Below are 14,688 nucleotides of genomic sequence, written 5' to 3'. Positions count from 1 at the left end.
ACCCCTTCCTTTAGCACCACGAAAGGAAGATTTACGGTACTGCAGAGTACCCAATGACCGTGCAGTTTCTGTATCTTTCTTAATGGCTTGTAAAGCCTCGTCTACATGCGAGCCGAAGAGATACTCGCCATCATAAGCCATATTTAGTACCTTGGCTTGCACTTCTTGCCTAAAGGATGTCGATTTCAACCATCCCTCTCTTCTAAGTACTGCAGCTCCTGCCAATTGTCTGAATCCTGTGGCAGCCACGTCCACTCCCGCATCAATGATCTCCGACGAAGCACACTCCCCTTCTTGCAGAATTTTTGTGGCTTCGGTGCGGTCCGGTTCAGGCAGTTTTTGAATGTACGGCGATATGTCGGACCACATCTGCCTGTCATACCTGCCGAGAATCGCCAGCGAATTAGCAGCTCTAACTGTGGTCGCTGCAATAGTCGATACCTTTTTGCCAATAGTATCGAGTCGCCTCCCGTCTCTGTCCGTAGGTGTCGAGATCTGCGATGACGGGTTCCTTGCTCTCTTCTGAGCTGCTTGCGCAATGACTGAGTCAGTCTTTGCCTGACCGATCAAGCAAGCAGGTGAAGAGGCAGGCGCCCTATATTTCTTATCTACTCGCGGTAATACCGCAGGTGAAGAATTTGGCGTGGCCATGATCTTTAGACCTTCTTTCCAAATAAAGTCTATAATAGGAATAGACCAGCTTTGCCTCGGAGACAGACTCTTAAAATCGTACAGGAAACAATCATCCTGTTTAGCCTCCATCGAAATGAGAAATCTCTTAGTAGCCTTGTCCATAATCCTATGGAAATTCGCAATATCCACCGGTGGAGACTCAGCTTTTGGTTGTTCTTCAGGGGAAGGTGTGTCCGCTTGATAATCTTCATACTCCGACGAGTCAGATTTGTCTAATTCCCCATCTTCATGAGTCTCCTCATCAGTATTTTCATCTTCCTGTTGGTGATAGGAGACCGGTGTTGAAGGCCGGGCATGTTCTGCTCCTTCCGTCATCGTAGTAACTGGAGTTTGTGTTATTCGAGGCTGTGGAGAAGCTATTCGAGAGTCGCCTGACTCCGAAGGCGGGAAACGGCGATAATAATCGCTCAACATATACTGTAAATTTTGGAAAAGTTCCATAGGCATTTGCATCCCTGGCGTTGGTGTATTCTCCAACCTAGGCGCTTGTATCTGTTGTTCCTCATCTTCTTGATCCTTTACTTGTATAAGCAAGTCAGATGGGCTCTCAGCTGCTTGAAATAGCTCATCACCAGATCCATCTTCCTCAGAATCCAAGAGTCTGTCAGGCATTTTTAGTGGCGACATAGATGTAGATTGTGATGAACGTTTCTGCAATAGAGCCGCAGTTGTGGCTGGAGATGGTAGCGGTATGGCAGGGCTCTTTGCTGACCAAACCTGAAGATCTGTGCAAGATGACAGCTTTGGTGTTGTAGGATTCTCTTGTGTTAAAGTTAAATCCGAGTCTTGTGGTGTTTTCTTCGTCGTCGACAATAGCTCCGTCGACGTCAGTGGCTGTTAGATTTTCGTCGACGTGGCGAATTTCGTCGTCGACGAGGGAACCGTCGACGGGGTTACCTTCCTAGTCGACGGGGCCGTCGACGATGACTTCGTCGACGTGTCCGTCGACGGGGTCTTCTTCGTCGTCGATGGGGTCGTCGACGGCGGCTTCGTCGACGACGTCGACGTCGTCAAGGTCTTCTTCGTCGACGGTAAGGCTGTCGACGATGCCAAGGGTTTTGTCGACGCTGGTTTAAGCTTCGTCGACGTCGGATCGTCGACGAGAGGTGTGACAATCTTCGTCGACGAGATGGGACGAATTTGAACATGAACATAAGTTGGAGAGGAGGCTGAGGACATCACCATAGATGGTTTTGGTGAGGAAAAAGTCATAGTAGAAGTCATCGCAGAGGCTGCCTGACAGGAAAACGGCAGAGCAGTTGGTGCCTTAGTCACAGGTCTCTGAGGAGACACTAAAGACGCAGTCTTTTTAGAGTCTGAAGGCTTCACAGATTTCTCAGAGGATTTTTTACTTTTAGAAGTAGAAGGCTCACCAGCATCTGAGGCGAGCTGGGCCTGCTTCGCCACTTTAGCCTTAGGAGTAGACACTTTACTCTCAGCCATCCTCTTTCTAGATCCCATAGAAGACCCGGAGGCAAAACTGCCTACCTCAGATAGTGGTGCATCCTTACCTTTAATTCGCTGAAGACACAGCAGCAGGCGACCCTCTCTGGCCCTGAGGGTCTTAGGAGGAAAAGTGCGACAGATTTTGCACTCCTTAGCCTGATGATCAGGGTACAAGAAGTAGATGCAGCGAGTATGCGGATCCTCCTTAAACAGCCTTGCTTTTCCGCAAGAGTCACAGGCCCTGAACAGGGACTTCGACTTAGACATGGTAAAAGTAAATCTTTCACAAGTAGAGAAAAAACTGAGCAGAGCTCAGAGAGACTCCCTATCACACGACGTGCGGTAAAAAATCTTAGAGCCTGGGTCTCTGGGGAGAGCATTCTGGTGGGAGCTGTAGCCTGATTGGCTGCAGTTTGGTCATACATAATGACTTGGATAGTCACTAATGTATAAGTTTTCTTTGCTGTAGCTGGGGCTACTTTACTTCCTGGTTAGGTTTACTGTTATTTGCTATGTACAAATGGTATATTTTACTGCTTTTTTATGTACCGTGGGACTCCCACTCCGACGACGGGGAATGATTCAGGCATGTGAATCTATGAAAGACACCCCTAATACTGGAGAAGAACATAAGTTACTTACCTGTAAACTGTGGTTCTCCAGTATTGGTGTCTTTCATAGATTCACATGCTTGAATATTCCCCGTCGTCGAAGTGGGAGTCCCACGGTACATAAAATAGCAGTAATATATGCATGTATATATGAGAAATATTATAAATAAAATATACATACATATAATGCAATAAAATTGTAAACTTAAAAAAGTACCATAGAACAGAATAGGCCCATTGAAAAGCCCAAGGGAGAATTCACTTTAGTAACTTATAGGAGTCATTATGTGTTGGTCCACATTCCAGCCAATCAGGCTGTAGCCTCCTCTAGAACCTTCTCCTCAGAAGCCCAAGTCCTCAGATTTTCGCAGCACAAGTAAGTATAAATGCTTGAGGAGAAGAGAGCCTCTGAGGGGAGGATGGGAGGGTCGCATGTGAATCTATGAAAGACACCAATACTGGAGAACCACAGTTTACAGGTAAGTAACTTATGTTCTTCTCCAGTATTAGGGGTGTCTTTCATAGATTCACATGCTTGAATAAGAATAGAAAGCAGTAAAACATACATTAGTCATAAAGGAAGATACAAATTAAGTTTAGGCATACCTTATCACTTAATAAGCAATAAAAAACCAAAACATGACAATACCTTTATGACTGGAGGCGGGTAGCAACAGAGGCTCACCTTTAATGGAAAAGATTCCGCAGCACCGCTTGACCCACTGCCGTATCCGCGGCATCTGTTGATTGCAGGCAGTAATGCTTCGTGAAAGTGTGGCTGCTGGACCAAGTAGCAGCTCTGCAGATTTGTCTTAGAGGTACCCCCGCAAAGAGGGCAGCAGAAGTCGACACAGCTCTCGTGGAATGAGCTCGAGCAGGAGCAGGAAGGGGCTTGCCAGCCCGCTGATGACAATAGGATATGGCAGACGATATCCATCTGGTGATAGTCTGTTTAGTAACGGGTTGTCCTTTGCATACTGGGCCATATGCAACAAACAATTGATCAGACTTTCTGAAGGCAGCTGTGCGTTGGATGTAAAATTTAAGACAGCGCTTCACATCCAGAGTGTGTAAGGAGCGCTCCGCTGCAGATTGAGGTGCAGGGAAGAAAGTCTTAAGAACAATAGGTTCATTGAGATGAAAGTCACTGGGAACCTTAGGAATGAAACTGGGATTTGTTCTCAAGGTGACAGCCTCGTTGGAAAATTGCAAAAATGGAGGTTGTATGGTAAAGGCTTGGATGTCGCTGACGCGTCTAGAAGAGGTCAGAGCAAGTAACAGAGCCACTTTCCACGTGAGGAACTTCAGATTGGAAGAATGGATGGGCTCGAATGGAGGCAAAAGCAGCTGAGACAGAACTAGGTTGAGTCGCCATGAAGGTGGAGGCCGACGGATTGGAGGAAACATCCTAAAAAGGCCTTTGAAGAACTGTCTTATGATCCTGGAAGAGTACAAAGATGTTATGCCATCATGACGGAAACGAGAGATAGCAGCCAGAAAAACCTTAAGGGTAGAGTGAGATAGTCCTGATTTTGCTAACGACAAAAAGAATGGCAAAATTTGTTCTGGCTGAGCACACATGGGATCTAGCGATCTAGTGGAACACCAAGCGCAGAAACGCTTCCATTTCAGCTGGTAAGTTTTGACAGTAGATTGTGCTCGAGCATTTGATAGCACTGCCCTACAATCCTTGTCGATATTCATGTGTGCAAATTCATAGTACTCAGGTGCCAAGCATGAAGTTGAAGGTATGCTGGATCCGGATGGCATATCTGACCTTGATGCATTGTGAGAAGATGCGGCAGAGGATGCAACCGTATCGGCTGTGTCAGAGAGAATAGGAGGAGATCTGAGAACCAAGGGCGTCTCGGCCATTTGGGCGCGATCAGGATCATCCGACATGGGTGGAATCTCATTCTGTGTAACAGACGTGGAATGAGCGGCAGAGGAGGGAATGCATAACTGAAGGTGTTCGACCAATTTATTGAAAAGGCATTTCCACTCGACTCCTTGTGTGGATGCCGGCTCGCAAACGTTAGACATTTCCTGTTGAGAAACGTTGCAAAAAGATCCAACTGCGGTCGGTCCCACTGTCTGAAGATGTAATCCAAGGTTGGTTGGTGTAGTTCCCATTCGTGGTTGTCCGAAAGGGCTCTGCTGAGCGCGTCCGCCAGCACATTGGCCACACCTGGTACATGAATAGCTTGGAGATGTATTTGACGTTGTAGAGCCCAGTCCCAAATTTCTTGTGCCAGCTGTGATAGCACGAGAGATCTTGTGCCGCCCTGTTTGTTGATGTAGTGCATGCTGGTGGTATTGTCTGTCTTCACCAACAATGTTTGTCCCTGCACTACTCTTTGAAAGGACTTCAAGGCCAAGAAAATCGCCAGTAGTTCTAAGCGATTTATGTGCCAAGTGCGCTGAGACGCTGTCCACTTGCCCCTCACTGACATTCCGTCGAGATGAGCACCCAACCCTCTAGGGAGGCGTCTGTCGTCAGTGTCAGTGTTGGTTGTTCGTCCTTGAATGAACGACCTGTTGCTATATTTGGAGGATGGGCCCACCACTCCAAAGCTCTTTGCATGCGAGACGTGAGATGAATCTTGTCCTCGAATGACCCTGATACCTGCTTCCACTGGCTGTCGAGTTCTTCCTGAAGGACTCTCATGTGCAGTCTGCAGTTGGGAATCAGTTGAATGCACGAGGAAGCCATGCCGAGGAATGACTTGTACATTCGAACAGAAACGTACTTTCTTGACTGCAGGAATTGTACCTTCTGCAACATTCTGCTCTGACGTTCCTGTGAAACGAACACTTGCCCTAGCCGAGAATCGAGCGAGGCTCCTAGAAAATCTCGCTGTTGAGAAGGGTGAAAGTGTGACTTCAGGCAATTGATGGAGAAACCTAAAGTTTCGAACAGGGATATGCAGACCTGTGTGTGTTCTTGTGTCAGTTGGAAAGTCCTGGCTTTTATGAGACAATCGTCCAGATATGGATAAAACTGGATGTTCTGTAAACGCAGGTAAGCTGCCACCGGGGCTAGGATTTTGGTAAACACCCTCGGTGCCGATCGAAGGCCGAATGGAAGGACCTTGAATTGGTAATGAAATTGGCCGACTGTAAAACGAAGGTATTTCCTGTGCCTGGTGTGAAGTGGCACATGGAAATATGCATCTTGAAGGTCTATTGTCGAAAAGAACTCTCCTGGAATGAGGAAATTCAAGATTTGAAGCAGGGTTAGCATCTGAAAAGTCTTGGACGCGATGAACTTGTTTAGAGCCCTCAGATCCAAAATGGGGCGCCACTCTCCTGATTTTTTCTTCACTAGAAAGAAACGGGAGTAGAATCCCTTGCCGCGTTGATCTTGCGGTACCAATTCTATGGCTCCTTTCCTGATCAGAAGCTGCACCTGGGCCAACAGTTCCCTGAAGTGGGGAGAAGGTGGGCCCGAAGGTGGGCGAGCGGGGGGAAATTTCGTAAATTCCAGGGTGTGTCCTTTTGAAACTACATCCAAGACCCATCGGTCGTTGGTGATGTTCGACCAATTGGAGAAGAATTTCGAGATTCGACCTCCAAGATGCACAATCCTCTCACTGTTTTTTGCTGGTGTTCGCACCACCTCTGTAGTTGGACTTCCGCTGGTAAGGCCTGGAGGTGGATGAACGATTTTGGGACTGATAGGATCCTCTTTGCCTGTTGTCGTAGGTGTATCCTCTATATTGGCCCGTGCCTCGAAAAGTAGAGGTTCCTCCTCCTCTACCACGAGCCCCACGAAATGGCCTCTTTCTGTATTGCAGAGTCGTTAAGGACTTCGCAGTGTCCGTGTCCTTTTTGATGAGTTCCAAGGCATCATCAACGTGCTTACCAAACAGAGACTCGCCATCGTAGGGCAAATCGAGCACTCTGGATTGAACTTCCGGTCGGAAGGTTGTTGACCTCAGCCAGCCTTGGCGACGCAAAACTGCAGCACCTGCCAATTGACGGAATCCAGTAGAGGCTATATCGACGGCACAGTCGATAATTTCCGCCGAAATCTTTTCTCCCTCGAGAATGATGGACTGTGCTTCTTCCCGGATGGAGTCAGGCATTTGTGGAAGTAGACCAGCGATCTCGGACCACATTTGACGGTCGTATCGACCCAGAATGGCTAAGGCGTTGGAAGCTCTTACCGTTGTCGCAGCCATTGTTGTAAATTTTTTACCAATCGAGTCCAATTTACGGCCATCCTGATCCGGGGGGGAAGTTAAGGGGACGGCAGGATTTCGAGACCTTTTTTGTGCCGCCTGAGTGATCACTGAGTCTGCTTTAGGCTGTGAAACTAAGCAGGCCGGGGAAGTAGGCGGTGCTTTATATTTTTTGTCCAGCCTAGGTAGAACGGCTGGAATGGAGTTAGGACGTTCCATCAACTTCAGACCCTCTTCCCATATGTGGTCAATAATAGGAATGGTATGAGTTTGGCGTTGAGGCAAGTCCTTAAAGTCATACAGAAAACATTCTGCTTGCTGCGTTTCTAACGTTAGGTGAAACCTTTTTGCTGCACGGACCATAAGGCTGTGGAAACTTGCGATATCCACTGGTGGCGAAGTTCTCGGTGATGTTGGTGGAGTAGAGGGTGTCTGTGCCCTATAATTATCCCAATCCTGCATTTCCTCATCATCAGTGTCATTATCTCCAGTGTTTTGTGGAGTTTGACCCTCATTATCCGTATCAGGAGCAGCACCTAAAGGAGACGTAGGTGCAACAGTCGCTTGAACTCGAGGCCTAGGCGTTGGAGACTGTGGTTGAAGCACTGGAGACTGAGGGCGTGGAGCTGGAGCCTGGGACCGCTGCACTTGGGGTGCTGGGGAAGGTGGTAGCGATGGTGGAAATCTACGATTGTAGTCATCCAGCATATGTTGTAGGTTTTTCACCATAGACGTAGGAATTTGTGTAAAGCGTTCGTAATTAGGTTGTTGTGTGCTATCCAATGGAAAAAGGACGTTCCCATCTTCGACGGTATGATCCGCATACTCATCCTCATCGCTATAGTCCTGACACTTAATGTGTAACTCCGATGGACCGGTTGCTGGTTGGTAAAGTTGATCAACCTCTGAATCATTTCCAGATTCCTCTGCTCCAGATTGAAATAATTTCTCCGGAGGTTGTGATCCACTCCTAATAGGACTTAACTGTATTAGCGGTACAGACTTGAGGGACGAAGTAGAAACCACTTTGAAGGTGGTAGCAGATTGTAGGGGTTGCTGTGTCGTCGACGAGCCCGTCGACGAGAGTGGCATAGCTTTAACACCCTCTAGTTGTTTTTTCGTTGGCGCCGCTGCATCCGGCGCAGGAAATTTAATTTTGGTAGATGACGATTTTTTGGCCGTCGACGAGGCCGTCGACGAGTCCGTAGACGGAATCGCTGTCTTCACCGTCGACGAGGGGGTCGTCGGCGGAGCAGTCGTCGCTGGAGGGATCATCTGCGTCGATGGTATCGTCGACGGGGCTGTCGTCGACGAGGATCCGGTCGTCGACGATGAAGTCTTGGTCTTCGTCGACGGGAGAGCCGTCGACGATGGATGCGTCGACGGTGGTTTCTTTGTCGACGGTTTGATTGACGAGATCATAATAATGGATGAGATGGGTCTCACCTCCTGGCTGCTCGTCGACGAGATGATCATCGTCGTGGCAGAACTAGTCGACATGGAAGAAGTAGTCGTCGACGTGGAAAAGGCCAAAACAGACTTCGTAGACGCCGAAGACGTCGACGGACGCGTCGACGAGCCCGTCGACGAGCCAATGCCCGTTTTAGAAACGGAGGGCATGGTCTTGGGGCGAGACGCCAGAGAACCAGGTCCCGTAGGCGCGCCCTGAAGCAAGTCTTGTGAGGAGACATCCTTGGAAGATCCCAGTTTTTTACTCTTCTTAAGAAAAGGAGAGGGGATTTCAGTCTCAGACCCACGCTTCTGAGAGGTTTTAGAGAAACCAGATGACATACTCTCAGCATCGGACACGATGTTGTCAGATGACTTCAACTTCTGTAGCCACAGAAGGAGACGAGCCTCTCTGTCCCTCAAGGTCTTAGGAGGAAATTTGCGACAGAGTTTGCAGGTGGAGACAACATGGTCCGGATATAAACAGTAAATACACTTACTGTGTGGATCCTCATGAAAAAGGCGAAGTTTCCCACAGGATGGACAAGCCTTGAACAGAGTTTTCTTTGAAGAAGACATTTTGAAGAAAAAATATGAAGAAATATGAAGAAACTTGAAGAAACTGAGCAGAGCTCAGGGAGACTCCCTTCACACGACGTGCGGTAGAAAATCTGCGGACTTGGGCTTCTGAGGAGAAGGTTCTAGAGGAGGCTACAGCCTGATTGGCTGGAATGTGGACCAACACATAATGACTCCTATAAGTTACTAAAGTGAATTCTCCCTTGGGCTTTTCAATGGGCCTATTCTGTTCTATGGTACTTTAAGTTTACAATTTTATTGCATTATATGTATGTATATTTTATTTATAATATTTCTCATATATACATGCATATATTACTGCTATTTTATGTACCGTGGGACTCCCACTTCGACGACGGGGAATATTCAAGCATGTGAATCTATGAAAGACACCCCTAATACTGGAGAACTATTGTTCTACCTTCCTCTGCTCAAGCCTGGCTCAGCAGCAGGAGGGCAGAATCAGGTGTGTGGTCATCCGCAGCAGCAGCTTGCTGTTAGAACTTAAAAGGCATTTTCCAGGAATACAAGGGGCTCCCAGTACATGGGATCCTACATCCAACGCTAGAATCAGTGTTAGGGTAGGATTCCAACATGTTTGATACCACACACGTCCGGTTTCGGGCTGCCAATATATAGTTAGACATCTTTTAATTGACTTTATATCTACTCTATGTATAAAATGTCTGGCCTCACTTGCAAAGCCTGGAGAATCAACTCCTGGGCTTGTAGGGGGATGTCCTGCTCATGCATGGCATGGCACCCTCACACTTGTAACCAAGCACCCTGCCTTCAGGATTGAAAGGCATATCTAAGGGGTGATTTATAGGTTTTAAGTACAGTGACCTCAGATATAAGGACAGTTTGGGTGGTCTCCCATGGGTGGCATAATACATGCTTCAGACCATGGTAGACCCCTGGTGTACATATGCCCTGGATACCTCATTACCATATACTAGGGACTTAGAAGGGTACACCAGTAGCCAATTGTGGAGGTACCAAAGTAATTACCAAAGTCAAATTTAAGGAGAGAGCACAGTGGCTGGAGTCCTGACTAGCGGGATTCCCAGTCAGACTAGTCAGAAAACAGGATGACACCAGCAGAAAGTGGGGGTAACCATGAAAGCAGATCCTACATTTCTACAATATCTTAGGCCAGATGTATAATTCTTCTTGGTGGGCAAGGATCAGCTGGAGAACAGGATTTCTGACTTGAGAAGTTTAAAGACTTGATCATATGTGGTAGGCGAGAAGGTGGTTAGAGTTGCTGAGTTGATTTTTGAAAATCCCGAAAGGAGTGACTAGCTGATTCCCCCCACTTGGGACCACGGAAAGAGCTGCATGTTTCAGCAGACTGACCTCTGATGTTTTGGTTCATGACGAAAGCATCATAAATGTCACCTACTATTTCTTGAAATAAAGATGCTACAGCGTTGAAGAAGTTTTGACCAATAGTCAAGTAATATTTCTCTGGTAGCTTGCTTATTTCTGAACAGTGGCAAATAGTTCTTTCAAACTTTTAGCTGCAGGTGTTATTTTATCTGTGTAGTAGCTGATTTTCGCATTATAGATCAGCTCTTTATTTTCTTCAGTAATTTTTTTTAAAACTATTTTTATTTGCATTTTTAAACAATGCGATACTTTGTCATGTAGAAATACAAAATAATTTAGGCACAGTAGTTCGTCTACAGAAATCAATAGGATTACAGCACTGATACAGGTGCATCTCTGTCCATCAGGCATAACAGGGGTTGTCAGCACACACCGTGGTCTTTCAATAATTTTTTTAGAACTTTCTTTTTTGGTGTTGGCATAGTTCTGCCTCCAGTGCTGTTCCTGTGGGCAACAGCACAGTTTTGCAAGCATGAGCTCGTCCAACAACCAGGGTTTAGATGTGGCAGTTCTGCTTGCTCTGCCAATTTTTTAACATACAGAACCAATCCAGGCCTGATAGTCCGCAATGACAGTATGTGGATCACTAGTGATCGCAGATCTGCTGTTTGTTAGCGTGGAATTAAATTCAGTGGCACCAATAATATGCCAAAGCAATACTTGTGCTATCCACTGGTGTATTCAATTTAAAGGCTGAGTTAGGTAATGAAAGACTAAACATGACGGCACAGTGGTCAGACCAAGGCAATTGGCGTGAACCAATACGTTGTAGATAGAGGTGGTCTGTGAAAAAAGAAATTGAGCAGATGCCCTGCCTTGTGAGTAGGGCCCTCAATGAACTGTTGAAACCTAAACTGGACATTGAGTCCAAGAAATCACGTGCGTCTTTGTCCAGTAAATTATCCAAATGAAAATTGAAATCGCCAAATACTAAGTAATCTTGGAAGTTGACCTTGGATTCCAAGAGTTGGCTAAAGGTTTGTGTGAAGCTAGCTTTAGGGCCCGCAGGGCCATAAATGAGAAGACTGTTAAAGGAGTATCTGTGGTGAAGTTGAATTTTTAAAGGCAACGTTTCACAGTCAAACTTGTGTGGGATATCCAAGAAGATTGCCCTCAGATGGCAGTGGTAGACTATAGCTAAGCCTCTGCCCTTCTCCTCCTGGCCTTTTCTGGCGATGGTAAAACCAGGAAAAACCGGGATTGCGCTGACTAGGTCTGGACCAGACGAGGCATCAGCCCAAGTCTCTGTGACAAAGGCTATATCTAGTACATGCGCTTCCAAAAATTCAGCAAACTCATTTATGTTTTACAAGTAACTGAGCGTTGATTAGCGTACAGTGCCAGGTTAGTAACTTATCTTCTATTATAGAAGCATGGGGCCTAAAAGTCTCCATTGTTCTCACTTTTATGTTTGTCAGAGAGAGGTTGCACAACTCGACACTTCTGCGGAGCCTCGTCCTTAATGTGGCACAGCAATCGGTCGATACAGCGTCTGCTTCGGAAATTCAGCCCAAGAAGTTTGTTCTTAGAAAAACCGATCATTATCCCAGGTTCTGGAATGGAACCAGCAGGGGGCTGGTGCTGAGCGTTTGTCTTTTATTCTGAATGGGAAATTAGAACTGATGCTAGAGTCGTACAGCTGTTTGACTATGCACAGGTTCTGGGTTTACTAAATATGGTGCCACATTTAGGCTCTGGGGCCTTGGAATTATACACATGGAAATGAGATGGTGCAAGAGCAGCCTCAGAAAAAGGCATGATGGCTAAGCACAATAGAAATTGGAATATGTGTTACAATGTTTACAAGACCCAAAGACAGAAATGCAAATGTATAATGAGAATAATTCCAAATGCCATTCTTACCTTAGACTTGGTCATTTCACTAGATGCCAGAAGGATAACCGCCTTTGCTGTGTTGATCTCAAGATCTGCAAGATTATTCTTCACCACCATCTCCAGGGCCCTTAAAATGACAATCCGGTGCAAGTGGCCCAGCTGTACAGAACACACAATGATATGCATGATCATGTGAGCAACATAAAGGCAAAATGTACAGCAGAGAATAACTGCATCTAGACATAGAAATGCCTAAAACATCTTCAGGGAGCACTGCTGACTGTACTGTCATAAAGGTATTTTCCAAGGTACAGGGCGATGTCCCACTCATTATTAAGCATCATTACTGTTCTTTGTCTCAGTCCTAGCACAGTAGAGAAGTTAACAAGTTAGCACATGTAACATTTGCAGTGCACTTCATAACCATTATTTCAAAGTGCTAAAGAACAAGTTACCTACCTTCGGTAACGCTTTTTCTTGTAGATACAGGTTCCTTGCTAACATCTATCACTGGTTTCTCATAACATAAGAGTCCTCATGTTGGCCTGCCAATCCACTGTTCTTGCTCAGTGGGTGGTGCTTGCTGTGCATCTTGTTTTGCCTGTCATCTTCTCCTGTGCAGGCACATAGGAGGTGAGTCTGCCCTATTTCTGATAGATACATCTGCCAGTGGATTCCTCACCTTGTGAATATCCCCCTGCGTCAGCAGCATCCGGAAATTCTTTTTGTAGCTTCGCGCCGACGTGGACCGACGTCACAGAGGCACGGCATGGCGTGCGACTCCGCTGACGTCACCGACTCCATATTAGGCCCACGCCGGCGTGATGACATCAGTTCCGCCCTTTTTTCCATGCCTTCGAGGCACACGGACAGACCAATGACAGTAGAAAAATACATAGTATACACAGTACACAATGCTCGGATAACACACATAGTGCGAAAACATTGAGGGAAAACAAAATGTAATAAACATTTCCTTTGACAATAAAATTATATACATACATATATATATATATATATATATATATACATACATACATATATATATATATATATATATATATATGTATATATATATATACACACATATATATATATATATATATACACATTTATGCATATACATATATGCATATACATATATACATATATACATACATATATATATATATACACATATACACATATATACATACATATATACATACATACATATATATATATATATATATATATATATATATATATATCTCAACAAACTCGTTCACAATCCTCAAGAACGACGTCCAGGCCACAAGTAGTTTTCAAAACTGGATTTATTCACAGATATATATATATATATATATATATATATACATATATACACACACACACACACACAACAAACATGGTATACAAGAGTGAACAACTGGGAGGCGGGTGGGTCATTGAGGAATCCACAGACAGATACTGTATCTACCAGAAAAAGCGTTACCGAAGGTAAGTAACTTGTTCTTCTGATAGATACATCTGCCAGTGGATTCCTCACCTTGTGAATAGATTCCCACAGCAGTCCCCACTCCCGGAGGAGGGTGTCCACTCTTCTATACCAAGAAATCTTGGAGATCAGAACGCGCAAAGTGGCCGTCCCTCCTCACCTCGGTATCCAAGCAGTAATGCTTCGCGAAAGTGTGGAGGGAGGCCCAAGTCGCGGCTCTGCAAATGTCCTCTACGGGCACACCTCTAGAAAGAGCAGATGTTGCAGACTTAGCTCAAGTGGAATGAGCCCTTATACCCTCTGGAGGTTCCTTACCCGCCAGGGAGTAGCAGATCCTGATGCATAAAATTATCCATCTTGAGAATGTGCGCTTGTGCACAGATCTTCCTTTCCTGCAGCCAGCAAATCCAACGAACAGCTGGTCATCCAACCTGAACTTCATTGTCCTGTCCAGGTAGAAGCTCACCACCCTCTTAGGGTCCAAGCGATGAAGCCGCTCCTCCTCCTTGGAAGGGTGAGGGGGAGGGGGAGGATAAAAGGTAGGGAGGGTAACGGATTGCCCCAGGTGGAAAGGAGTAACCACCTTCGGCAGAAAAGCAGCCCTGGTCCTAAGAACCATTCGATCAGCATGAATGGACAAAAACGGGGGCTTTGAACTAAGAGCTTGAAGCTCACTTACCCTCCTTGCCGAGGTAATTGCTACAAGGAAGACTGTCTTGAAAGACAAAAGTCTCAAGGGACATGAGTGCAAGGGTTCAAAAGGTGAACCCATCAAGAATGTAAGAACAAGGTTCATGTCCCATTGAGGTACAATAAAAGGAGTAGGAGGAAATTTATTGGTAAGGCCCCTGATGAATCGTAAAACAATAGGTGACTTAAACAAAGAGGGCTGGTCAGGCAAACAAAGGAAAGCCGATAAGTCTGACAAATAACCCTTAATAGTTGCCACCGCAAAACCCTGCCGGGCCAAGGAAAGAGCAAATTGAAGAATATTGGACAAACGAGCCCTTAAAGGGTCAAT

At 45.9% G+C, this 14,688-nt stretch overlaps 1 protein-coding gene across 2 annotated transcripts in view; it reads right to left on the bottom strand.

Moving 5' to 3' along the window:
• Positions 1-14,688, bottom strand: part of MROH1 (maestro heat like repeat family member 1) — a 2,204,128-nt gene that overhangs the window by 1,885,009 nt on the left and 304,431 nt on the right. For both annotated transcript variants that reach the window (XM_086966435.1, XM_086966436.1), the window contains exon 4: positions 12,218-12,349. In XM_086966435.1, coding sequence (XP_086822561.1) covers positions 12,218-12,349 — 132 coding nt within the window. The remainder of the gene's footprint in view (positions 1-12,217; positions 12,350-14,688) is intronic.

This window comes from Lissotriton vulgaris, chromosome 4_1 (assembly GCF_964263255.1).
Source record: "Lissotriton vulgaris chromosome 4_1, aLisVul1.2, whole genome shotgun sequence".
Classification (NCBI taxonomy): Eukaryota; Metazoa; Chordata; class Amphibia; order Caudata; family Salamandridae; genus Lissotriton; species Lissotriton vulgaris.
The sequence above is the reverse complement of the archived record's forward strand: the minus strand, read 5'-3'. Positions and strand labels throughout refer to the sequence as shown.